Raw genomic sequence first — 27,802 nt, forward strand, 5'->3', positions numbered from 1 at the left:
CAGCTCCAGTCACCTGGTTATATACCAACCCACAGCTCTAGTCACCTGGTTATATACCAACCCACAGCTCTAGTCACCTGGTTATATACCAACCCACAGCTCCACCTGGTTATATACCAACCCACAGCTCCAGTCACCTGGTTATATACCAACCCACAGCTCCACCTGGTTATATACCAACCCACAGCTCCACTTGGTTATATACCAACCCACAGCTCCAGTCACCTGGTTATATACCAACCCACAGCTCTAGTCACCTGGTTATATACACCAACCCACAGCTCCAGTCACCTGGTTATACACCAACCCACAGCTCCAGTCAACTGACCACCTGGTTATATACCAACCCACAGCTCCAGTCAACTGACCACCTGGTTATACACCAACCCACAGCTCTAGTCAACTGACCACCTGGTTATATACCAACCCACAGCTCTAGTCAACTGACCACCTGGTTATATACCAACCCACAGCTCCAGTCACCTGGTTATATACCAACCCACAGCTCTAGTCACCTGGTTATATACCAACCCACAGCTCCAGTCACCTGGTTATAAACCAACCCACAGCTTGTCACCTGGTTATACACCAACCCACAGCTCTAGTCACCTGGTTATACACCAACCCACAGCTCTAGTCACCTGGTTATACACCAACCCACAGCTCCAGTCACCTGGTTATACACCAACCCACAGCTCCAGTCACCTGGTTATATACCAACCCACAGCTCTAGTCACCTGGTTATATACCAACCCACAGCTCTAGTCACCTGGTTATATACCAACCCACAGCTCTAGTCACCTGGTTATATACCAACCCACAGCTCCAGTCACCTGGTTATATACCAACCCACAGCTCCACCTGGTTATATACCAACCCACAGCTCCAGTCACCTGGTTATATACCAACCCACAGCTCTAGTCACCTGGTTATATACCAACCCACAGCTCTAGTCAACTGACCACCTGGTTATATACCAACCCACAGCTCTAGTCACCTGGTTATACACCAACCCACAGCTCCAGTCACCTGGTTATATACCAACCCACAGCTCTAGTCAACTGACCACCTGGTTATATACCAACCCACAGCTCTAGTCACCTGGTTATACACCAACCCACAGCTCCAGTCACCTGGTTATATACCAACCCACAGCTCTAGTCACCTGGTTATATACCAACCCACAGCTCCAGTCACCTGGTTATATACCAACCCACAGCTCTAGTCACCTGGTTATATACCAACCCACAGCTCCAGTCACCTGGTTATATACCAACCCACAGCTCCAGTCACCTGGTTATATACCAACCCACAGCTCTAGTCACCTGGTTATATACCAACCCACAGCTCCAGTCACCTGGTTATATACCAACCCACAGCTCTAGTCACCTGGTTATATACCAACCCACAGCTCCACCTGGTTATATACCAACCCACAGCTCCAGTCACCTGGTTATATACCAACCCACAGCTCCACCTGGTTATATACCAACCCACAGCTCCACTTGGTTATATACCAACCCACAGCTCCAGTCACCTGGTTATATACCAACCCACAGCTCTAGTCACCTGGTTATATACACCAACCCACAGCTCCAGTCACCTGGTTATACACCAACCCACAGCTCCAGTCAACTGACCACCTGGTTATATACCAACCCACAGCTCCAGTCAACTGACCACCTGGTTATATACCAACCCACAGCTCCAGTCAACTGACCACCTGGTTATACACCAACCCACAGCTCTAGTCAACAGACCACCTGGTTATATACCAACCCACAGCTCTAGTCAACTGACCACCTGGTTATATACCAACCCACAGCTCCAGTCACCTGGTTATATACCAACCCACAGCTCTAGTCACCTGGTTATATACCAACCCACAGCTCCAGTCACCTGGTTATAAACCAACCCACAGCTTGTCACCTGGTTATACACCAACCCACAGCTCTAGTCACCTGGTTATACACCAACCCACAGCTCTAGTCACCTGGTTATACACCAACCCACAGCTCCAGTCACCTGGTTATACACCAACCCACAGTTCCAGTCACCTGGTTATATACCAACCCACAGCTCTAGTCACCTGGTTATATACCAACCCACAGCTCTAGTCACCTGGTTATATACCAACCCACAGCTCTAGTCACCTGGTTATATACCAACCCACAGCTCCAGTCACCTGGTTATATACCAACCCACAGCTCCACCTGGTTATATACCAACCCACAGCTCCAGTCACCTGGTTATATACCAACCCACAGCTCTAGTCACCTGGTTATATACCAACCCACAGCTCCAGTCACCTGGTTATATACCAACCCACAGCTCTAGTCAACTGACCACCTGGTTATATACCAACCCACAGCTCTAGTCACCTGGTTATATACCAACCCACAGCTCCAGTCACCTAGTTATACAGCAACCCACAGCTCCACCTGGTTATATACCAACCCACAGCTCTAGTCACCTGGTTATATACCAACCCACAGCTCCAGTCACCTGGTTATACACCAACCCACAGCTCTAGTCACCTGGTTATATACCAACCCACAGCTCCAGTCACCTGGTTATATACCAACCCACAGCTCTAGTCAACTGACCACCTGGTTATATACCAACCCACAGCTCTAGTCACCTGGTTATATACCAACCCACAGCTCCAGTCACCTGGTTATACACCAACCCACAGCTCCAGTCACCTGGTTATATACCAACCCACAGCTCCAGTCACCTGGTTATATACCAACCCACAGCTCCAGTCACCTGGTTATATACCAACCCACAGCTCTAGTCAACTGACCACCTGGTTATATACCAACCCACAGCTCTAGTCACCTGGTTATATACCAACCCACAGCTCCAGTCACCTGGTTATACAGCAACCCACAGCTCCACCTGGTTATATACCAACCCACAGCTCCAGTCACCTGCCTCCACCTGGTTATACACCAACCCACAGCCCCACCTGGTTATACACCAACCCACAGCTCCAGTCACCTGCCTCCACCTGGTTATACACCAACCCACAGCCCCACCTGGTTATACACCAACCCACAGCTCCACCTGGTTATATACCAACCCACAGCTCCACCTGGTTATATACCAACCCACAGCTCCACCTGGTTATACACCAACCCACAGCTCCACCTGGTTATACACCAACCCACAGCTCCACCTGGTTATACACCAACCCACAGCTCCACCTGGTTATACACCAACCCACAGCTCCGCCTTGTTATACACCAACCCACAGCTCCGCCTGGTTATACACCAACCCACAGCTCCACCTGGTTATACACCAACCCACAGCTCCACCTGGTTATACACCAACCCACAGCTCCACCTGGTTATACACCAACCCACAGCTCCACCTGGTTATACACCAACCCACAGCTCCACCTGGTTATATACCAACCCACAGCTCCACCTGGTTATATACCAACCCACAGCTCCACCTGGTTATATACCAACCCACAGCTCCACCTGGTTATACACCAACCCACAGCTCCACCTGGTTATACACCAACCCACAGCTCCACCTGGTTATACACCAACCCACAGCTCCACCTGGTTATATACCAACCCACAGCTCCACCTGGTTATATACCAACCCACAGCTCCACCTGGTTATACACCAACCCACAGCTCCACCTGGTTATACACCAACCCACAGCTCCACCTGGTTATAGACCAACTCAGTAGTTGAATCGTCTTCATGTATTGTTTTTCTGTGTGATCCTGTTTGCAAACCACATGTCCTTTTGGATACCCATCCTTCCCTCTCCCCCAGGGCAGAATACTGTACCTCTCTCTGAGCTACCCCTACCAGCATACCCCTCTACCCATCTACCCCTACCAGCATACCCCTACCAGCATGCCCCTCTACCCAGCATACCCCTACCAGCATGCCCCTACCAGCATACCCCTCTACCCAGCATACCCCTACCAGCATGCCCCTCTACCCCTACCAGCATGCCCACCTACCGCTACCAGCATGCCCACCTACCGCTACCAGCATGCCCACCTACCCCTACCAGCATGCCCCTCTACCCCTACCAGCATGCCCCTCTACCCCTACCAGCATGCCCCTCTACCCCTACCAGCATGCCCCTCTACCCCTACCAGCATGCCCCTCTACCCCTACCAGCATGCCCCTCTACCCCTACCAGCATGCCCCTCTACCCCTACCAGCATGCCCCTCTACCCCTACCAGCATGCCCCTCTACCCCTACCAGCATACCCACCTACCCCTACCAGCATACCCCTCTACCTCTCTACCCCTACCAGCATACCCCTCTACCTCTCTACCCCTACCAGCATACCCCTCTACCCCTACTAGCCTACTCCTCTACCCCTACCAGCATACCCACCTACCCCTACTAGCCTACTCCTCTACCGCTACCAGCATGCCCCTCTACCCCTACCAGCATGCCCCTCTACCCCTACCAGCATGCCCCTCTACCCCTACCAGCATGCCCCTCTACCCCTACCAGCATGCCCCTCTACCCCTACCAGCATGCCCCTCTACCCCTACCAGCATGCCCCTCTACCCCTACCAGCATGCCCCTCTACCTCTACCAGCATGCCCCTCTACCCCTACCAGCATGCCCCTCTACCCCTACCAGCATGCCCCTCTACCCCTACCAGCATGCCCCTCTACCCCTACCAGCATGCCCCTCTACCCCTACCAGCATACCCACCTACCCCTACCAGCATACCCCTCTACCTCTCTACCAGCATGCCCCTCTACCCCTACCAGCATATCCACCTACCCCTACCAGCATACACCTCTACCTCTCTACCCCTTCCCCCAGCCAGCCAGCCTTACCCCTCTTCCCCCAGCCAGCCAGCCTACGCCTCTTCCCCCAGCCAGCCAGCCAACCTACCTCTCTCTGAGGGTTCGTGTCTTGGCCTGAATGACTCCCAGATCCCAGAGAGCCAGGTTCCTGCGGTGGTTGACCTGCTTATGTCCGAATACCTCGATGGCCACTGCCCCCTCCGCCACAAACTCCACAAACTCCTCGGACACACACACCTCCATCTCCTGGGAACAAACAAACACAGAGCACACAAAAAGGCACATAAGACAAACACTGGACACACAATCATTCCAATTCTGTCAGATTATGAGATCCACCACAGCTCCTGAGCCACATATACCGCTTTGCTCTGGAAACGCTCCCAAAATGTTTTGGCTTTTCCAAAAAAATCATGGTTGAAGAATTCCCAGAATCAGGGAGAATACAGAACAAGCAGCAAGTTTCCGGGTTTTGAGTTGGTGTGGCTGTCCTCGCAAGTCTGGTTGTACACAGAACAAGAGCCATACAAAATGTCTGGAGGGATTAGTATCCGTATGTGGATAGACTTCTCCTCTGTCCTACCTTACTTCATTTTTACTAATTCTGTTCCCAGGAGACGAGCCACGGCCTCCGTGTTCCCCAGGAGACGGCCTCCGTGTTCCCCAGGAGACGGCCTCCGTGTTCCCCAGGAGACGGCCTCCGTGTTCCCCAGGAGACGGCCTCCGTGTTCCCCAGGAGACGGCCTCCGTGTTCCCCAGGAGACGGCCTCCGTGTTCCCCAGGAGACGGCCTCCGTGTTCCGTGGTTACGGGCCGCGGCCTCCGTGTTCCGTGGTGACGGCCTCCGTGTTCCGTGGTGACGGCCTCCGTGTTCCGTGGTTACGGGCCGCGGCCTCCGTGTTCCGTGGTGACGGCCTCCGTGTTCCGTGGTTACGGGCCGCGGCCTCCGTGTTCCGTGGTGACGGGCCGCGGCCTCCGTGTTCCCAGGAGACGGCCTCCGTGTTCCGTGGTGACAGGCCGCGGCCTCCGTGTTCCGTGGTGACAGGCCTAACCCATTGTCCCACTGCTCCCATTGCTCCTGTCAGCTGTATACCCAGCTTTCAGTTAGAATGAGTCTGTTTAATCAAATCTAATACGACCAACAAATTATAGCACAGGACACATGCAGAAGTTTAGGCTTTTCTATACAATATGTAGAGAGAGACTCCTCTGCTGTCCTCTACGGCTATTCAAGGTTTCTATGCCCGTCTCTATGTGACCGAGCCACAGTCCCACCTTGCTACTGTCAAACAGCACGGTGCAGAGGGGCTCTTTGCTGGTGGCTGACGGAGGTGAGGGCTCCATCTCCGGGGCGATGAACACAGGCTCGTCCTGCCCCCAGAAGTGGTACTGGCAGAACACAAAGTTACCCAGGTGACGGGGAAGACCTGTAGCCTGCAGGATCCTCACCTGGACAGAGAGGAGAGGAGGAGACACTCAGCGAATTCATGGACACATCCCATAACAGAGTGAAGTGGCTATAGATTCTGAATGATCAATTCAACAAACATTTCAACAAACATTTAAACAAACACCGCTTAAAAAGGACAAGACAAACATTTGAAAACACTAACATATTACTGTCTATTTTAAATCGAACCATTAGCATCCAACGAGTCATTGGGTGTAAAAATGTGGTTAGGTATTGATTTTGGACTGTTTGCAGAGGACAGAGCAGCGATGCCTAAATGGAAGTCAAACAGTAGCCAGTCTAGTCATAGACTGTTCTCTCTGCTACCGCACGGCAAGCGGTACCGGAGCACCAAGTCTAGGTCCAAGAGGCTCCTCAACAGCTTCTAACCCCAAGCCATAAGACTGCAGAACATCTAGTCAGACTATTTGTATTGCCCCCCCCCCCCCCCACACACACACACACTGCTGCTACTCTCTGTTATTATCAATGCATAGTCAATTTAATAACTCTACCTACATGTACATATTACCTCGACTAACCGGTGCCCCCGCACATTGACTCTGTACCAGTATCCCCCCTGTATATAGCCTACACATTGACTCTGTACCGGTACCCCCTGTATATAGCCTCCACATTGACTCTGTACCGGTACCCCCTGTATATAGCCTCCACATTGACTCTGTACCGGTACCCCCCTGTATATAGCCTCCACATTGACTCTGTACCGGTACCCCCTGTATATAGCCTCCACAATGACTCTGTACCGTAATACCCTGTATATAGCCTCCACATTGACTCTGTACCGTAATACCCTGTATATAGCCTCCACATTGACTCTGTACCGGTACCCCCTGTATATAGCCTCCACATTGACTCTGTACCGGTACCCCCTGTATATAGCCTCCACATTGACTCTGTACCGGTACCCCCCTGTATATAGCCTCCACATTGACTCTGTACCGGTACCCCCTGTATATAGCCTCCACAATGACTCTGTACCGTAATACCCTGTATATAGCCTCCACATTGACTCTGTACCGGTACCCCCTGTATATAGCCTCCACATTGACTCTGTACCGGTACCCCCTGTATATAGCCTCCACATTGACTCTGTACCGGTACCCCCTGTATATAGCCTCCACATTGACTCTGTACCGGTACCCCCTGTATATAGCCTCCACATTGACTCTGTACCGGTACCCCCTGTATATAGCCTCCACATTGACTCTGTACCGGTACCCCCTGTATATAGCCTCCACATTGACTCTGTACCGTAACACCCTGTATATAGCCTCCACATTGACTCTGTACCGGTACCCCCTGTATATAGCCTCCACATTGACTCTGTACCGGTACCCCCTGTATATAGCCTCCACATTGACTCTGTACCGTAATACCCTGTATATAGCCTCCACATTGACTCTGTACCGTTACCCCCAGTATATAGCCTCCACATTGACTCTGTACCGGTACCCCCTGTATATAGCCTCCACATTGACTCTGTACCGGTACCCCCCTGTATATAGCCTCCACATTGACTCTGTACCGGTACCCCCTGTATATAGCCTCCACAATGACTCTGTACCGTAATACCCTGTATATAGCCTCCACATTGACTCTGTACCGGTACCCCCTGTATATAGCCTCCACATTGACTCTGTACCGGTACCCCCTGTATATAGCCTCCACATTGACTCTGTACCGGTACCCCCTGTATATAGCCTCCACATTGACTCTGTACCGGTACCCCCTGTATATAGCCTCCACATTGACTCTGTACCGGTACCCCCTGTATATAGCCTCCACATTGACTCTGTACCGGTACCCCCTGTATATAGCCTCCACATTGACTCTGTACCGGTACCCCCCTGTATATAGCCTCCACATTGACTCTGTACCGGTACCCCCTGTATATAGCCTCCACAATGACTCTGTACCGTAATACCCTGTATATAGCCTCCACATTGACTCTGTACCGGTACCCCCTGTATATAGCCTCCACATTGACTCTGTACCGGTACCCCCTGTATATAGCCTCCACATTGACTCTGTACCGGTACCCCCTGTATATAGCCTCCACATTGACTCTGTACCGGTACCCCCCTGTATATAGCCTCCACATTGACTCTGTACCGGTACCCCCTGTATATAGCCTCCACAATGACTCTGTACCGTAATACCCTGTATATAGCCTCCACATTGACTCTGTACCGGTACCCCCTGTATATAGCCTCCACATTGACTCTGTACCGGTACCCCCTGTATATAGCCTCCACATTGACTCTGTACCGGTACCCCCTGTATATAGCCTCCACATTGACTCTGTACCGGTACCCCCTGTATATAGCCTCCACATTGACTCTGTACCGGTACCCCCTGTATATAGCCTCCACATTGACTCTGTACCGGTACCCCCTGTATATAGCCTCCACATTGACTCTGTACCGGTACCCCCTGTATATAGCCTCCACATTGACTCTGTACCGTAATACCCTGTATATAGCCTCCACATTGACTCTGTACCGGTACCCCCTGTATATAGCCTCCACATTGACTCTGTACCGTAATACCCTGTATATAGCCTCCACATTGACTCTGTACCGGTACCCCCTGTATATAGCTTCCACATTGACTCTGTACCGGTACCCCCTGTATATAGCCTCCACATTGACTCTGTACCGGTACCCCCTGTATATAGCCTCCACATTGACTCTGTACCGGTACCCCCTGTATATAGCCTCCACATTGACTCTGTACCGGTACCCCCTGTATATAGCCTCCACATTGACTCTGTACCGTAATACCCTGTATATAGCCTCCACATTGACTCTGTACCGTAATACCCTGTATATAGCCTCCACATTGACTCTGTACCGGTACCCCCTGTATATAGCCTCCACATTGACTCTGTACCGTAATACCCTGTATATAGCCTCCACATTGACTCTGTACCGGTACTCCCTGTATATAGCCTCCACATTGACTCTGTACCGTAATACCCTGTATATAGCCTCCACATTGACTCTGTACAGGTACACCCTGTATATAGCCTCCACATTGACTCTGTACTGGTACCCCCTGAATATAGCCTCCACATTGACTCTGTACCGGTACCCCCTGTATATAGCCTCCACATTGACTCTGTACCGTAATACCCTGTATATAGCCTCCACATTGACTCTGTACTGGTACCCCCTGTATATAGCTTCCACATTGACTCTGTACCGGTACCCCCTGTATATAGCCTCCACATTGACTCAGTACTGGTACCCCCTGAATATAGCCTCCACATTGACTCGGTACCGGTACCCCCTGTATATAGCCTCCACATTGACTCTGTACCGTAATACCCTGTATATAGTCTCCACATTGACTCGGTACCGGTACCCCCTGTATATAGCCTCCACATTGACTCTGTACCGTAATACCCTGTATATAGTCTCCACATTGACTCTGTACCGGTACCCCCTGTATATAGCCTCCACATTGACTCTGTACCGTAATACCCTGTATATAGCCTCCACATTGACTCTGTACCGTAACACCCTGTATATAGCCTCCACATTGACTCTGTACCGGTACCCCCTGTATATAGGCTCCACATTCTCTTACCACACACTCCATTTTGCGAGTCTCTCCATCTGCAGTGGTCTCCTCCTCCAGCCCCTCGCTTCCCCGCCACACCTCTACATGGAGACGCCCTGCCACCTAACAGAGAGAAAGACACACGATCTCATTAACCCTTTACACTGCTGGGATATTGGCCTATATATTGAAAAAGTCTCTTAAAAGAAAAAAAAATCTAAAAATACATAAACCATGGTAGCAATTGAAAAGGGAAACATTTTGGAGATCACGGGGAAATTATTAGACTAAAAAACTGTTTACACTGTTTACACTGTTGATTTTACGTGCATTTTTACTGTACTTTTCACCACAGTTGTGATGAATGAAATCTGAAAACACTCTGGATACATTCAGTAACATGACGAGAATATTCCTGGGATAATGTGGAGTAGGTGCAACGTAAGACAGTGAGACAGTTTCAGTGAGAGGACGAACTGGTTGCCCCACAGGGTTTCAGTGAGAGGACTAACTGGTTGCCCCACAGGGTTTCAGTGAGAGGACTAACTGGTTGCCCCACAGGGTTTCAGTGAGAGGACTAACTGGTTGCCCCACAGGGTTTCAGTGAGAGGACTAACTGGTTGCCCCACAGGGTTTCAGTGAGAGGACTAACTGGTTGCCCCACACGGTTTCAGTGAGAGGACTAACTGGTTGCCCCACAGGGTTTCAGTGAGAGGACTAACTGGTTGCCTCACAGGGTTTCAGTGAGAGGACTAACTGGTTGCCCCACAGGGTTTCAGTGAGAGGACTAACTGGTTGCCCCACAGGGTTTCAGTGAGAGGACTAACTGGTTGCCCCACAGGGTTTCAGTGAGAGGACTAACTGGTTGCCCCACAGGGTTTCAGTGAGAGGACTAACTGGTTGCCCCACAGGGTTTCAGTGAGAGGACTAACTGGTTGCCCCACAGGGTTTCAGTGAGAGGACTAACTGGTTGCCCCACAGGGTTTCAGTGAGAGGACTAACTGGTTGCCCTACAGGGTTTCAGTGAGAGGACTAACTGGTAGCCCCACAGGGTTTCAGTGAGAGGACGAACTGGTTGCCCCACAGGGTTTCAGTGAGAGGACTAACTGGTTGTCCCACAGGGTTTCAGTGAGAGGACTAACTGGTTGCCCTACAGGGTTTCAGTGAGAGGACTAACTGGTTGCCCCACAGGGTTTCAGTGAGAGGACTAACTGGTTGCCCCACAGGGTTTCAGTGAGAGGACTAACTGGTTGCCCCACAGGGTTTCAGTGAGAGGACTAACTGGTTGCCCCACAGGGTTTCAGTGAGAAGACGAACTGGTGTCTCCAAGTGGCCCCACACCTCTCTCCAGTGTACACAGTTCCTAAGTCATTTCAATGCACTTTTATGACTCAAAGAAGAGTCTTCAACTATACGTTTGTTTTTTTGAGCCTCTCCTCGCTGAGTCGTCGAGGAACTAGAGCAAGGACACTTGTAGTTGTTTTGTTTGGGACACAACCCAGCCTCCCCACAACTGTTGTTTAGGCAACCCTAAAACAGACCATTTATAAATCACCAATCAGGGTCAGGTGGGCATCATTATTATATAAGCTTATTTTATGGCCAACATGACTAGCTAAGTTATATAAAACATATTACAGTGTTGGGCTTTCACGTGTAATTCAGGGAAACAGATCATCCCATTGGTGCCCATAGAAAGGAGTCCTGAGAGGATTCAGGTTTGTGTGACACGACAAAACAGGCTCATTGTGTTCAGAACAACCCAGAGCACGACGCCGTGTCACCATGCACAGCTAACATAGGGATTATAAACGTTGACACTGTATATGACATGAGATTTATTATTTGGAAATATGAAGTGCACATTTGGACTCACAGGTGATTGGTTTGTATGACATCAGAGCTGTATTTATTATAATCCTCAACAGGATTATAATTTAAAAAAAATAGACTCCCCTTAAAAATTTACAACATTTCCCTCACTCAGACAACAAAACATTTCCCTCACTCAGACAACAAAACATTTCCCTCACTCAGACAACAAAACATTTCCCTCACTCGGACAACATTTCTAAAGTTGGCCAATCAGTGGGAGGGATCGGGGCAACTTTATGTCGAGCGAGGTGCTCAAGATCAGAATGACTGTCAATCAAAACCCAGACAGAAGAGCAGACACTGAGCTCTGACGTCATCTATAGCATGTTACTGTACAGACACTGAGCTCTGACCTCATCTATAGCATGTTACTGTACAGACACTGAGCTCTGACCTCATCTATAGCACGTTACTGTACAGCCACTGAGCTCTGACCTCATCTATAGCACGTTACTGTACAGCCACTGAGCTCTGACCTCATCTATAGCATGTTACTGTACAGCCACTGAGCTCTGACCTCATCTATAGCATGTTACTGTACAGACACTGAGCTCTGACCTCACTGTACAGACACTGAGCTCTGACCTCATCTATAGCATGTTACTGTACAGCCACTGAGCTCTGAACACACACACACACCTCTCCCTTCTGGTTGATGATAGGTACAGCGTACTGCAGCTTAATGAGATGAACACACACACACCTCTCCCTTCTGGTTGATGACGGGTACAGCGTACTGCAGCTTAATGCGATAGAATGAACACACACACACACACACACACCTCTCCCTTCTGGTTGATGATGGGTACAGCGTACTGCAGCTTGACGTCGTAGAAGAGACAGGCCAGAAACACGTTGGCCACTCCTATCAGACTGTGGTTCTCCTGCTCGTCGAAGAACGGGTCGGCACGCTTGAAGTAAGAACGCATCACCTAGACAGGGGGAGAGGAAGGGAGAGAGAGACAGGAAGGGAGAGAGAGACAGGGTGGGAGAGAGAGACAGGGTGGGAGAGAGAGACAGGGTGGGAGAGAGAGACAGGGTGGGAGAGAGAGACAGGGTGGGAGAGAGAGACAGGGTGGGAGAGGGAGACAGGGTGGGAGAGGGAGACAGGAAGGGAGAGACAGGGGGAGAGGGAGACCGGAAGGGAGAGACAGGGGGAGAGGGAGACCGGAAGGGAGAGACAGGGGGAGAGGGAGACCGGAAGGGAGAGACAGGGGGAGAGGGAGACCGGAAGGGAGAGACAGGGGGAGAGGGAGACCGGAAGGGAGAGACAGGGGGAGAGGGAGACCGGAAGGGAGAGACAGGGGGAGAGGGAGACCGGAAGGGAGAGACAGGGGGAGAGGGAGACCGGAAGGGAGAGACAGGGGGAGAGGGAGACCGGAAGGGAGAGAGGGAGACAGGGTGAGGCAGTAGACTAGGGCACTATCCACTTTTATTTTGTATTTTTTTTAAACGCTCTCCTTCATCTGAAATGATTGGAAAAGACTTGACCAGTGAAAAAAATATGGTGGAAGTTGGTCGTTACGTTGGCCTTACACCTGAGCTGTGTTCGAATACTCACACGAACCGTACTATTTGTGATGTGAATTGAGTATATAGTATGCTTAATGGTCATAGTTAGTATGCCAAAATGTTCCCAGATGTCATTCTAAATTCGCCAAAGTAGAACCTCAGAGAACACTATATCCGTACTTTGGGGCACATAATGCAATTTTTCAAGAAATGGGCATTTTCAGATGTGAAGAAAATGGCGGAAAAAAGCATAATTAAAAACAGACTGGAAGCTTCAAAAGGAGGGTGGTGCTTGGAATCATTGTTCTTCCTCTGTCAACCATGGTTACCTGCAAGGAAACACGTGCCGTCATCATTGCTTTGCACAAAAAGGGCTTCACAGGCAAGGATATTGCTGCCAGTAAGATTGCACCTAAATCAACCATTTATTAGATCATCAAGAACTTCAAGGAGAGCGGTTCAATTGTTGTGAATAAGGCTTCAGGGCACCCAAGAAAGTCCAGCAAGCGCCAGGACCATCTCCTAAAGTTGATTCAGCCTCGGGATCAGGGCACCACCAGTACAGAGCTTGCTCAGGAATGGCAGCAGGCAGGTGTGAGTGCATCTGCACGCACAGTGAGGCAAAGACTTTTGGAGGATGGCCTGGTGTCAAGAAGGGCAGCAAAGAAGCCACTTCTTTCCAGGAAAAACATCAGGGACAGACTGATATTCTGCAAAAGGTACAGGGATTAGACTGCTGAGGACTGGGGTAAAGTCATTTTCTCTGATGAATCCCCTTTCAGATTGTTTGGGGCATCCAGAAAAAAGCTTGTCCCGAGAAGACAAGGTGAGCTCTACCATCAGTCCTGTGTCATGCCAACAGTAAAGCATCCTGAAACCATTCATGTGTGGGGTTGCTTCTCAGCCAAGGGAGTGGGCTCACTCACAATTTTGCCTGAGAACACAGCCATGAATAAAGAATGGTACCAACGCATCCTCCGAGAGCAACTTCTCCCAACCATCCAGGAACACTTTTCCAGCATGATGGAGCACCTTGCCATAAAGCAAAAGTGATAACTAAGTGGCTCAGGGAACAAACATCGATATTTTGGGTCCATGGCCAGGAAACTCCCCAGACCTTAATCCCATTGAGAACTTGTGGTCAAACCTCAAGAGGCGGGTGGACAAACAAAACCCCACAAATTCTAACAAACTCCAAGCATTGATTATGCAACAATGGGCTGCCATCAGTCAGGATGTGGCCCAGAAGTTACTTGGCAGCATGCCAGGGCGGATTGCAGAGGTCTTGAAAAAGAAGGGTCAACACTGCAAATATTGACTCTTTGCATCAACTTCATGTAATTGTCAATAAAAGCCTTTGACACTTATGAAATGCTTGTAATTATACTTCAGTATTCCATAGTAACATCTGACAAAAAATATCTAAAGACACTGAAGCAGCAAACTTTGTGGAAATTAATGTGTCATTATTTGTGTCATTCTCAATATTTGTTACATTCTTTTGGCCACGACTGTACACTCATTATGTATGTAGTATACAGTATGTTAGTATGGGTATTCTAACAACTCTGGTTAGTTATTTTAGATCAGAACAGGAGGGAAGGGGCAAACTTTGAGACAATCTAGAGTCATGTCTTAGAAGTAGTTAACCACATCACTCAGCTTCAGCTTCAACTTCACACACACGGGTTGTAAACTCACAGGGTTGTCTTCGTCGTAGCCCTTCCACTCCTGGTACAGTTCTCTCATGTCCACCAGTCTGTTCTCCATCTTCTCCAGAGCCCAGATCTGTTTCCCTTTCCCCTTACGCCTCACCTGCACCGCGGGCTCACTCAGCACAGCATCACGCTGGAGAGAGATTTTATTAGGATCTCTTTTTAGTCCTCATTTCGACTAATCTTCCAAGAGTCCTTAAACATTAAAATACAACATTTATAATAGGATCACATTTTCACATATAACACACTGTTACAGACATAATACACTAACATAGCGACCAGATAAATACTCTTAACAGTCTATAAATACAGATTGATTCCTTCATCTACCATAGTCCAGCACAACGATCCTATGTATTATACTAAAATGGTTTTAAAAAGTATTAATTTAATTTATATAATTGAAAAGGTGTCTGGTTTGCTCAGATATATTATTACATTTACCCTCCAAGATCGCATAGCAGTTCAGACGTCTTTTGTCCTCGTCTTGTCGTGTCCTGTATATATATATATTTACAACTTTTTTTCACATACATTTTATTTTTATTTTCCATCAACTCATCTTCTAAACACTCTCCTGCAACCAGCCTCACCAATTTATATTTATAAAAAAGTATTATTTACCTCAGATCTGCAATCCTTCAGGAAGCTAGCCAGAAACTCCAGGAGGCTGGCCAGAAACTAGCCAGAAGCTAGCCAGGAGCTAGCCCAGAAGCTAATCAGAAGCTAACCACGGTTTGTGGTCATCGGCTGTCCTTTAGTTCGAAATTCTATCGAAAATCTATCGCCAGTTTTGTACGGCGCAGCGCGGCTCGGGAAACGGAACATACCGGACCATTTTTTTTTTTTTTTCTCTCCATGTCCCTGAATTTCAACTGCTCTCTGGACGTTCATACCCGGATCTCACAGCTAGCTAGCTGCTATCCGTGTGACAGTCGGCTTTCGTCGATTCCGGAGCAAACATCGATTGTTCCGGTGCTAGCCAGCTCCGTCAATCACGCCTGAGTTCCATCATTCACTCCTGGGCTGCAGTCACCTATCCGGACCCGTTTCACTGCCTACGCGGAGCCCCACCGGGCCTTCACAACCGGACTGCCGACGTTATCTACCTGAAGGAGATCCGGCTGGCTCCTCTGTCGCGACGTTACCGGAACGCCCATCTGCGGCCCGCTAACCGTTAGCTGTCTTTCCGGCTGCTATCTGAATAGACAATCGGACAATTTATTTATTTGAATTATTATGTTTTCTTCTCGGGCCTCTATAACTATATCTATTGTTCTTATTTTTGTTGTTGTGTGATTTGGATTAATCCCCTCTACCACACGGAACCCCACTAATCTACTGACCGAACGCAAGAGGTGGCTAACAACAGACTCCATCCTATGCTAGCTTGCTACCGGTTGGCTTGGCTAGCTGTCTAAATCGCCGTGACCCTAAACCAACCTCTCCACTCACTGGACCCTTTTGATCACTCGACTAAGCATGCCTCTCCTTAATGTCAATATGTCTTGTCCATTGCTGTTCTGGTTAGTGTTTATTGGCTTATTTCACTGTAGAGCCTCTAGTCCTGCTCACTATACCTTATCCAACCTATTAGTTCCACCACCCACATATGCAATGACATCTCCTGGTTTCAATGATGTTTCTAGAGACAATATCTCTCTCTTCATCACTCAATACCTAGGTTTACCTCCACTGTATTCACATCCTACCTTACCTTTGTCTGTACATTATACCTTGATGCTATTTTATCGCCCCCAGAAACCTCCATTTACTCTCTGTTCCAGACGTTCTAGACGACCAATTCTTATTGCTTTCAGTCGCACCCTTATTCTACTCCTCCTATGTTCCTCTGGCGATGTAGAGGTGAATCCAGGCCCTGCAGTGCCTAGCTCCACTCCTATTCCCCAGGCGCTCTCTTTTGACGACTTCTGTAACCGTAATAGCCTTGGTTTCATGCATGTTAACATTAGAAGCCTCCTCCCTAAGTTTGTTCTTTTCACTGCTTTAGCACACTCTGCCAACCCGGATGTTCTAGCTGTGTCTGAATCCTGGCTTAGGAAGACCACCAAAAATTCAGACATTTTAATTCCAAACTACAACATTTTCAGACAAGATAGAACTGCCAAAGGGGGCGGTGTTGCAATTTACTGCAAAGATAGCCTGCAGAGTTCTGTCCTACTATCCAGGTCTGTACCCAAACAATTTGAACTTCTACTTTTAAAAATCCACCTTTCTAAAAACAAGTCTCTCACCGTTGCCGCCTGCTATAGACCACCCTCTGCCCCCAGCTGTGCTCTGGACACCATATGTGAACTGATTGCCCCCCATCTATCTTCAGAGCTCGTGCTGCTAGGCGACCTAAACTGGAACATGCTTAACACCCCAGCCATCCTACAATCTAAACTTGATGCCCTCAATCTCACACAAATTATCAATGAACCTACCAGGTACCTCCCCAAAGCCTTAAACACGGGCACCCTCATAGATATCATCCTAACCAACTTCCCCTCTAAATACACCTCTGCTGTCTTCAACCAAGATCTCAGCGATCACTGCCTCATTGCCTGCATCCGTAATGGGTCAGCGGTCAAACGACCTCCTCTCATCACTGTAAAACGCTCCCTGAAACACTTCAGCGAGCAGGCCTTTCTAATCGACCTGGCCGGGGTATCCTGGAAGGATATTGACCTCATCCCGTCAGTAGAGGATGCCTGGATATTTTTTAAAAATGCCTTCCTAACCATCTTAAATAAACATGCCCCATTCAAGAAATTTAGAACCAGGAACAGATATAGCCCTTGGTTCTCCCCAGACCTGACTGCCCTTAATCAACACAAAAACGTCCTATGGCGTTCTGCATTAGCATCGAACAGCCCCCGTGATATGCAGCTGTTCAGGGAAGCTAGAAACCATTATACACAGGCAGTTAGAAAAGCCAAGGCTAGCTTTTTCAAGCAGAAATTTGCTTCTTGCAACACTAACTCAAAAAAGTTCTGGGACACTGTAAAGTCCATGGAGAATAAGAACACCTCCTCCCAGCTGCCCACTGCACTGAAGATAGGAAACACTGTCACCACTGATAAATCCACCATAATTGAAAATTTCAATAAGCATTTTTCTACTGCTGGCCATGCTTTCCACCTGGCTACTCCTACCCCTGTCAACAGCACTGCACCCCCAACAGCAACTCGCCCAAGCCTTCCCCATTTCTCCTTCTCCCAAATCCATTCAGCTGATGTTCTGAAAGAGCTGCAAAATCTGGACCCCTACAAATCAGCCTGGCTAGACAATCTGGACCCTTTCTTTCTAAAATTATCTGCCGAAATTGTTGCCACCCCTATTACTAGCCTGTTCAACCTCTCTTTCGTGTCGTCTGAGATTCCCAAAGATTGGAAAGCAGCTGCGGTCATCCCCCTCTTCAAAGGGGGGCACACTCTTGACCCAAACTGCTACAGACCTATATCTATCCTACCATGCCTTTCTAAGGTCTTCGAAAGCCAAGTCAACAAACAGATTACCGACCATTTTGAATCTCACCATACCTTCTCTGCTATGCAATCTGGTTTCAGAGCTGGTCATGGGTGCACCTCAGCCACGCTCAAGGTCCTAAACGATATCTTAACCGCCATCGATAAGAAACATTACTGTGCAGCCGTATTCATTGATCTGGCCAAGGCTTTCGACTCTGTCAATCACCACATCCTCATCGGCAGACTCAACAGCCTTGGTTTCTCAAATGATTGCCTCGCCTGGTTCACCAACTACTTCTCTGATAGAGTTCAGTGTGTCAAATCTGAGGGTCTGTTGTCCGGACCTCTGGCAGTCTCTATGGGGGTGCCACAGGGTTCAATTCTTGGACCGACTCTCTTCTCTGTATACATCAATGAGGTCGCTCTTGCTGCTGGTGAGTCTCTGATCCACCTCTACGCAGACGACACCATTCTGTATACTTCCGGCCCTTCTTTGGACACTGTGTTAACAACCCTCCAGGCAAGCTTCAATGCCATACAACTCTCCTTCCGTGGCCTCCAACTGCTCTTAAATACAAGTAAAACTAAATGCATGCTCTTCAACCGATCACTACCTGCACCTACCCGCCTGTCCAACATCACTACTCTGGACGGCTCTGACTTAGAATACGTGGACAACTACAAATACTTAGGTGTCTGGTTAGACTGTAAACTCTCCTTCCAGACCCATATCAAACATCTCCAATCCAAAGTTAAATCTAGAATTGGCTTCCTATTTCGCAACAAAGCATCCTTCACTCATGCTGCCAAACATACCCTTGTAAAACTGACCATCCTACCAATCCTCGACTTTGGCGATGTAATTTACAAAATAGCCTCCAATACCCTACTCAACAAACTGGATGCAGTCTATCACAGTGCAATCCGTTTTGTCACCAAAGCCCCATACACTACCCACCATTGCGACCTGTACGCTCTCGTTGGCTGGCCCTCGCTTCATACTCGTCGCCAAACCCACTGGCTCCATGTCATCTACAAGACCCTGCTAGGTAAAGTCCCCCCTTATCTCAGCTCGCTGGTCACCATAGCATCTCCCACCTGTAGCACACGCTCCAGCAGGTATATCTCTCTAGTCACCCCCAAAACCAATTCTTTCTTTGGCCGCCTCTCTTTCCAGTTCTCTGCTGCCAATGACTGGAACGAACTACAAAAATCTCTGAAACTGGAAACTCTTATCTCCCTCACTAGCTTTAAGCACCAACTGTCAGAGCAGCTCACAGATTACTGCACCTGTACATAGCCCACATATAATTTAGCCCTATCAACTACCTCTTTCCCAACTGTATTTAATTTATTTATTTATTTTGCTCCTTTGCACCCCATTATTTTTATTTCTACTTTGCACATTCTTCCATTGCAAAACTACCATTCCAGTGTTTTACTTGCTATATTGTATTTACCTTGCCACCAAGGCCTTTTTTTGCCTTTACCTCCCTTCTCACCTCATTTGCTCACATTGTATATAGACTTGTTTATACTTTATTATTGACTGTATGTTTGTTTTACTCCATGTGTAACTCTGTGTTGTTGTATCTGTCGAACTGCTTTGCTTTATCTTGGCCAGGTCGCAATTGTAAATGAGAACTTGTTCTCAACTTGCCTACCTGGTTAAATAAAGGTAAAATAAAAATAAATAAATAAACATTTCTTTACTGCTCTAAAATTGACATGTTATTTTTGCCTATTTCTCTTTTCTGTCTGTATAACACATAGATGGGGGACAATCTGTTCCTTCTTTACTGAACGTCTGTCTCTTACCAACTGAATACTGCTGTGAGTACAGTTTGGCCATTTTCAAATGCTGTTTTTTTTCAATGATCTTGTTGATTTGATGACCAACCAAGAGCAGACTACAACAGAAGAACCATATCTCCACCTTAAAAACAATCCTAGCTGCTTTGTTCTTTTTTTAAATAGGATATATATTATTTCCCAGGTCTACTTGTAGAGCTTACTGTACCTGTTGAACCGATTGTCTTGATGCATAAATTGTAATATCTGCAAATATAGTAGTTTGAGTTTCAGATAAGGCATAAGGAAGGTCGTTGATAGATATATATATATATATCTATTATTGGTTATTGGATCAGCAGGTCATCACTGCCTCTCTACACCATGCAGAGATTTGAACCAGCCTGTCAGTTACTATGTGATGATCTAGATGCTTCCTGCTGATTCAGTATGTATGAGTTGTGTCAAAGTAACTTGTACATAAATAGTTAAGTAAAAAAGTGGCCCAAGGCAGCTGCCCTGTGGTATTCCACAGTTTAAAAGCATGAGGTGAAGAAAATAAACCATTGATATAGGTGGACTGAGAGGGAGGGAGGCAGAGAGAGAGAGAGAGAGAGAGAGAGACACACAACCCACTGCAACACCAGCAATGAAGAGACACACAGCAATTTTGTCAGTACTTGCCTGACTGTGTACTGTAAAGCTGATAGTGTTATCATGGTAGTTACTGCGCAGTCAGTCAAACACACAACTTTCCCCCCTCTTACACACACACAACACAACACCCGACCTTTCTGTTGGCATTGAGGTTAGCAGCAGGTATTTGCAGTGTGACCAGGTACTCCGTCCTCTTGTTGAGTTCCTCAGCTATGAAGCCAGCCTCCTGCACCAGCAGGTTAGCTCTGACGATCTGTTGTCTCAGCCTTCGCAGGCTACGCGTCATCATGGCCTCTCTACAGCACGGAGAGCGAGACAGAGGGTTAGGGACGGTTATTGGACCAGCAGGTCATCACTGCCTCTCTACACCACGCAGAGATTTGAACCAGCCTTGTCAGTTACTATGTGATGATCTAGACGCTTCCTGCTGATTCAGTATGTATGAGGAGTTGTGTCAAAGTAACTTGTTTCGTGGCCGTTTAACCCTTGACCCCTCACCTGTCCTCGCTCCAGCGGCGCATGCGTGTCTGGGCGCAGGGTGATGATGCGAGCGATGCTGCTGAGGGACAGGCTGGCTCCAGGTCTGCAGGCCCAGGGCTCTGCAGCAGGGCGTGTTTCTCTGCAGGAGGGAGCCGCTTCCTGAGCTGCTGCAGCTCCTGCTCGTACATCTGTCTCTGTCGCTCCAGAGCCGTCCTCTTCTCCTCCTCGTGCTGTCGCTCCAACGTCTGGAGGACAGACTGCATGGGGTCTGGGGGGGGGGGGAGCGGGAGGGGAGGAGCGGGGGGAGAGCAGGGAGGGGGCGGGAGGGGAGGAGCGGGAGGGGAGGAGCGGGGGGAGAGCAGGGAGGGGGGGGAGTGGGAGGGGGAGAGCGGGAGGGGGGGGGGGTGGGGGGAGAGCAGGGAGGGGGGGGAGTGGGAGGGGGAGAGCGGGAGGGGGGGGGGGGCGGGGGGAGAGCAGGGAGGGGGAGAGCAGGGAGGGGGAGAGCAGGGAGGGCGGGGAGCGGGAGGGGAGGAGCGGGAGGGGAGCAGGGGGGGAGCGGGAGAGGAGGAGTGGGGGGAGAGCAGGGGGGGAGCGGGGGGAGGGAGCAGGGGGGAGGGGTTAGTGATGAAACATAGGAATGGATCTGAGATCAGACTGCCGAGCTGAATATAATCTTGTCATTCTGAACATGTCTGCATCTACCTTAGATGAATGCAATGTAAGTATCTCTGGATAAGAGTGTCTGCCAAATGACTACAATGTAAAAATGTCACCGTTGTTGCCCATGCCTTTCATCATGACCTCTGTCTGGGCGAAATCGTATCCGAAGCTGACCTCGCTGGAGACGTCACTGGCCGTATCAAACTCCACCTCCAGCTGGTCAGTACTGAGGAAACTCTTCATCACACCACCCTCCTCATCCTCAACCCCCGCATGGGCCAGGTGTCTGGGCAGGTTGATCCTGAGAGCGAGAGAGCAAGCGAGCGAGAGAGAGTGAGAGTGGCTTTAACCAAAACAACAGTGTTTGTGAATGAATGGCTTCAATACAACATAACAGCTGCCACTCAAGTAGAGGGAGAGACGACTGTTCTGTAAACTCATCGACCTGAAGAAGTGGTTGTTTCCCCACAGGATGCGGTCTCCATGGTGAAGCTGGACTGGGTTGGTGACTGAAGAGCCATTCACACACGTACTGGAGACACAGACAGTCATGACTATTTACAGTAGAGATAACAGAAATTAACTATAGCAGTTCGGTGTAGTTCTAGCAGTTTTGTACCGTGCATTGTGGTGGGTGTGTGTGTGTGTAGCCCTACCGTGCATTGTGGTGTGTGTGTGTGTAGCCCTACCGTGAATTACAGTGTGTGTGTGTGTGTGTTTGTGTGTGTACCCCTACCGTGAGTTACAGTGTGTGTAGCCTACCGTGCGTTAGTGTGTGTGTGTGTGGTGTGTGTATGTGTGTGTGTAGCCCTACCGTGCGTTACAGTGTGTGTGTGTGTGTGGTGTGTGTGTGTAGCCCTACCGTGCGTTACAGTGTGTGTGTGTGTGTGTGGTGTGTGTGTTTGTGTGTGGTGTGTGTGTGTGTAACCCTACCGTGTGTTACAGTGTGTGTGTATGTGTGTTTGTGTAGCCCTACCGTGTGTTACAGTGTGTGTGTGTGTGTGTTTGTGTGTGTACCCCTACCGTGAGTTACAGTGTGTGTAGCCTACCGTGCGTTAGTGTGTGTGTGTGTGTGGTGTGTGTGTGGTGTATGTATGTGTGTGTGTAGCCCTACCGTGCGTTACAGTGCGTGTGTGTGTGTGTAGCCCTACCGTGCGGTGCGGTGTGGTGTGAGCACCACTCCAGTCTCAGCGGTGATGTTGATGACACAGTGTTCAGGGTGGATGGCCATACCACACAGCTGGATATCCTGAGAGTCAGCAGAGCCAACACGTGTGTGCTCCTACACACGGGACTCAATCACTACCATGAAAAATAATAAATCCCAGATTGTAGCTTTAAGATCTGTGAATAGGATAAGTTGCTGACTGTACCTTTAGGTAGTAGACCAGCAGTTCGTTGAGGGCGGGGTCAGCGTTGAGGTTGACAAGGAAACACTTGTCATCTACCACTCTGATACCAGACGACTGGAGAGAGATGCCTAGCGACTCCAACTGTTTCTGGCGCTCCTACAGCACAACATAGAAGATAGATGACTGGAGAGAGATACCTAGAGACTACAACTGTTTCTGGCGCTCCTACAGCACAACATAGAAGATAGATGACTGGAGAGAGATACCTAGAGACTACAACTGTTTCTGGCGCTCCTACAGCACAACATAGAAGATAGATGACTGGAGAGAGATACCTAGAGACACCAACTGTTTCGGTCTCTCCTACAGTACACACACAGTGGACAGTGGTAAAGACAGTAGACAGTCGTAGACTGGAGAGAGATATCTAGAGATTCTCGCTGCGTGTGAGGAAAGAAACATAATAAAACAGAAAACTAATCAGTACAGCAGGACTTTACGTGTAGCAACCTGAGCGACTGCCTCAGTCTTGCGTAGTTTCTGCTCCCAGGTAACAGTCATCTCCTGGATCAGCTTCTCCGATTCCTCGAGCCTGTCCTTCAGATCTGGAGCCTTCATGGACTGACAGGGAGAGGAGACAAATCAAATACACACAAATATACATTCATCACATGCTTGGTCAAACAACCGGTATAGACTAACAGTTAAATGCTTACTTACAGGTTCTTCCCAACAATGTAGGTCCTTCCCAACAATAAAATACACAATGACTTGTCTATATACACAGAGTACCAGTACTGAGTCCCTGTCCAGGGGTACGAGGTAATAACTTGTCTATATGCACAGAGTACCAGTACTGAGTCCCTGTCCAGGGGTACGAGGTAATAACTTGTCTATATGCACAGAGTACCAGTACTGAGTCCCTGTCCAGGGGTACGAGGTAATAACTTGTCTATATGCACAGAGTACCAGTACTGAGTCCCTGTCCAGGGGTACGAGGTAATAACTTGTCTATATGCACAGAGTACCAGTACTGAGTCCCTGTCCAGGGGTACGAGGTAATAACTTGTCTATATACACAGAGTACCAGTACTGAGTCCCTGTCCAGGGGTACGAGGTAATAACTTGTCTATATACACAGAGTACCAGTACTGAGTCCCTGTCCAGGGGTACGAGGTAATAACTTGTCTATATACACAGAGTACCAGTACTGAGTCCCTGTCCAGAGGTACGAGGTAATAACTTGTCTATATACACAGAGTACCAGTACTGAGTCCCTGTCCAGAGGTATGAGGTAATGGAGGTGGATACGTACATATAGTCCTTCGGAAAGTATTCAGACCTTGACTTTTAGTCATCTACATCTTGTTACGTTACAGCCTCATTCTGAAATTCATAAATTGAGGCGGGGGGGGGGGGGGGGACGGGACAATCTACACACAATACCCTACAATGACGAAGCAAAAACAAGTTTAGAAATTTTTGCTAATTTATTAAACGTAAAAAACATGAAATTACATTTCCACAAGTATTCAGACCCTTTACTGAGTACTTTGTTGAAGCACCTGCCATGAGATCAGCTTGGCACATGGCTGACAGATAGCCGGAGCACGGGGGGGGGGGGGTTATGACCTAACAGCCGGTAATAAATAGTTAGCCGAAACTCTTTCTTGCCCTGCTGTGTGTTACAAACTGTGTGTGTGTGTGTGTGTGTGTGTGTGTGTGTGTGTAGCCCTACCATGCGTTACAGTGTGCGTGTGTGTGTGTGTGTGTGTAGCCCAACCATGCGTTACAGTGTGCGTGTGTGTGTGTGTGTGTGTGTGTGTGTGTGTGTGTGAGATTGTGTGTGTGTAGCCCTTACAGGCCGCTATTGGGAAACAAATCCCTTTGTCTACAGAAGACCTTTGGAACAATATTCATGACACAGGAATGTTGTTATTAATGTTCCACGGGGGATCTAAAGAATTATCCTGTCATGTGGTTTATTATTTTGTGATGTCATTAAGGATGGTATGACAAAGTAACTGTGAAAGTGTACGTGTTCTATGTATCAAGTTTACATCTAAATGTGGTAGAAAATATATTATTAAATATATTATTAAACATATAGTTTTGTGAAGATAAAATTGTGATTGTCTTCTAAATGAGATCGTTGTTTTTCATATAAACTTGCGCCCAGTCAGTAGCCACGCCCAAGTGAGCTCAGAGTTAGCGTCAGCATGACAGACCACCCCTTTGGCCAGAGTGCTTAAAATAACTCCCTAAAGTATTCAACTCTACAGACCAGCCGACGTACAGCGTGAGCTAAACGGTACAAATGGTTAAAACTACAAGACCAGACAGCGTGGAGCGGTGGCTACACGGCTGAAAATGGTGAGAACCGTACATTGCCGGGTTACTACTGGCGTGTAGTCAACCCTAAACAATCAATCAACCATCAATACCAAAAGACGTTAGTTTACACGTTGAAATGGTGATAAACTCCGAAGCTCCTAACCTCAACCTCATCTAGGAGACCAGAAACATTCAAAGTCTACAGCGATGCATGTCAAAGAGGACCTAGAACTTTGTCTAAAAAGACACAAGGAGGGAAGGAGAATCCCCACAGACCACCGTTGGTACATCAGAAGTATCTGTTCTAACAAACACTCCACGACCAGAGAAGCGCTACAAAAAGGACATTGTGACTTCCGGTGGACAAACCAGAGCCTTACATACATCGACAACTTCACCATAGGAGTCATCGAGTTCAACAGAGATGGAACGACGATCAAGGACAGCTACGCATAAATACATATATGTTACATTTCTAATCCAAATAAGCAGTGGTTAGGGTGCTAAGTATAAATATTTACCTGAGAGTAGCTTCCAAACGTATCAAAGTGTTGTCTTACTTTGTCTCTCCATCTCTTTACCTACCCCTCCATCTCTATGTGTAACAAGTCGTCATATCTTGTCAGTCCACTAGTGACTTTTATCTCTTGTAAATGTGTACAGTCGTGGCCAAAAGTTTTGAGAATGACAAAAATATTAATTTTCACAAAGTTTGCTGCTTCAGTGTCTGTAGATATTTTTGTCAGATGTTACTATGGAATACTGAAGTATAATTACAAGCATTTCATAAGTGTCAAAGGCTTTTATTGACAATTACATGAAGTTGATGCAAAGAGTCAATATTCCGCCCTGGCATGCTGTCTATTCACTTCTGGGCCACATCCTGACTGATGGCAGCCATTTCTTGCATAATCAATGCTTGGAGTTTGTCAGAATTTGTGGGTTTTTGTTTGTCCACCCGCCTCTTGAGGATTGACCAAGTTCTCAATGGGATTCAGGTCTGGGGAGTTTCCTGGCCATGGACCAAAAATATCAATATTTGTTCCCCGAGCCACTTAGTTATCACAATCAGCATGACAGAGTGATCTCCAGCCTTGTCCTCGTCAACACTCACACCTGTGTTAACGAGAGAATCACTGACATGTCAGCTGGTCCTTTTGTGGCAGAGCTGAAATGCAGTGGAAATGTTTTTTGAGGGGATTCAGTTCATTTGCATGGCAAAGAGGGACTTTGCAATTAATTGCAATTCATCTGATCACTCTTCATAACATTCTGGAGTATATGAAAATTGCCATCATACAAACTGAGGCAGCAGACTTTGAAAATTAATATTTGTGTCATTCTCAAAACTTTTGGCCACGACTGTTCACTCACCTCTTAAAATGAGTTTTTCAACCACTCCTCAAATGTCTTGTTAACACACTATAGTTTTGGCAAGTGGGTTAGGACATCTACTTTGAGCATGACATACGTAATTTCACCATCAATTGTTTACAGACAGATTATTTCACTGTATCACAATTCCAGTGGGTCAGAAGTTCACATACAGTCAACTTAGTGTATCTTTAAACAGCTTGGAAAATTCCAGAAAATGATTTAGAAGCTCCTGATAGGCTAATTGACATCATTTGAGTCAATTGGAGGCGTACCTGTGGATGTATTTCAAGGCCTACCTTCAAACTCAGTGCCTCTTTGCTTGACATCATGGGAAAATCAAAAGAAATCAGCCAAGACCACAGAAAATAAATTGTAGACCTCCACAAGTCTGGTTCATCCTTATAGTACGCAAGTATAAACCCCATGGGACCACGCAGACGTCATACCGCTCAGGAAGGAGACCCGTTCTGTCTCCTAGAGATGAACGTACTTTGGTGCAAAAAGTGCTAATCAATCCCAGAACAACAGCAAAGGCCCTTGTGAAGTTGCTGGAGGAAACAGGTACAAAAGTATCTATACCCACAGTAAAACGAGTCCTTTATATTGGCATAACCTGACGGGCCGCTCAGCAAGGAAGAAGGCACTGCTCCAAAACCACCATAAAAAAGAGCCAGACTACGGTTTGCAACTGCACATGGGGACAAAGATCGTACTTTTTGGAGAAATGTCCTC

General features: G+C 48.0%; 1 protein-coding gene across 2 annotated transcripts in view; it reads right to left on the reverse strand.

Annotated features, from left to right (window-relative positions):
• LOC110529167 (kinesin-like protein KIF13B) overlaps positions 1–27,802 on the reverse strand; it is an 86,122-nt gene that overhangs the window by 38,728 nt on the left and 19,592 nt on the right. For both annotated transcript variants that reach the window (XM_036984612.1, XM_036984611.1), the window contains exons 14-25: positions 23,870–23,980; positions 23,381–23,515; positions 23,159–23,289; positions 22,453–22,539; positions 22,121–22,308; positions 21,366–21,615; positions 21,001–21,163; positions 14,930–15,076; positions 12,499–12,648; positions 9,869–9,964; positions 6,079–6,252; positions 4,893–5,050 (exon numbers count right to left, since the gene is read on the reverse strand). In XM_036984612.1, the coding sequence (XP_036840507.1) occupies positions 4,893–5,050; positions 6,079–6,252; positions 9,869–9,964; positions 12,499–12,648; positions 14,930–15,076; positions 21,001–21,163; positions 21,366–21,615; positions 22,121–22,308; positions 22,453–22,539; positions 23,159–23,289; positions 23,381–23,515; positions 23,870–23,980 (1,790 nt within the window). The remainder of the gene's footprint in view (positions 1–4,892; positions 5,051–6,078; positions 6,253–9,868; positions 9,965–12,498; positions 12,649–14,929; positions 15,077–21,000; positions 21,164–21,365; positions 21,616–22,120; positions 22,309–22,452; positions 22,540–23,158; positions 23,290–23,380; positions 23,516–23,869; positions 23,981–27,802) is intronic.

The sequence above is a fragment of the Oncorhynchus mykiss genome, chromosome 8 (genome assembly GCF_013265735.2).
Source record: "Oncorhynchus mykiss isolate Arlee chromosome 8, USDA_OmykA_1.1, whole genome shotgun sequence".
Lineage (NCBI taxonomy): Eukaryota > Metazoa > Chordata > Actinopteri > Salmoniformes > Salmonidae > Oncorhynchus > Oncorhynchus mykiss.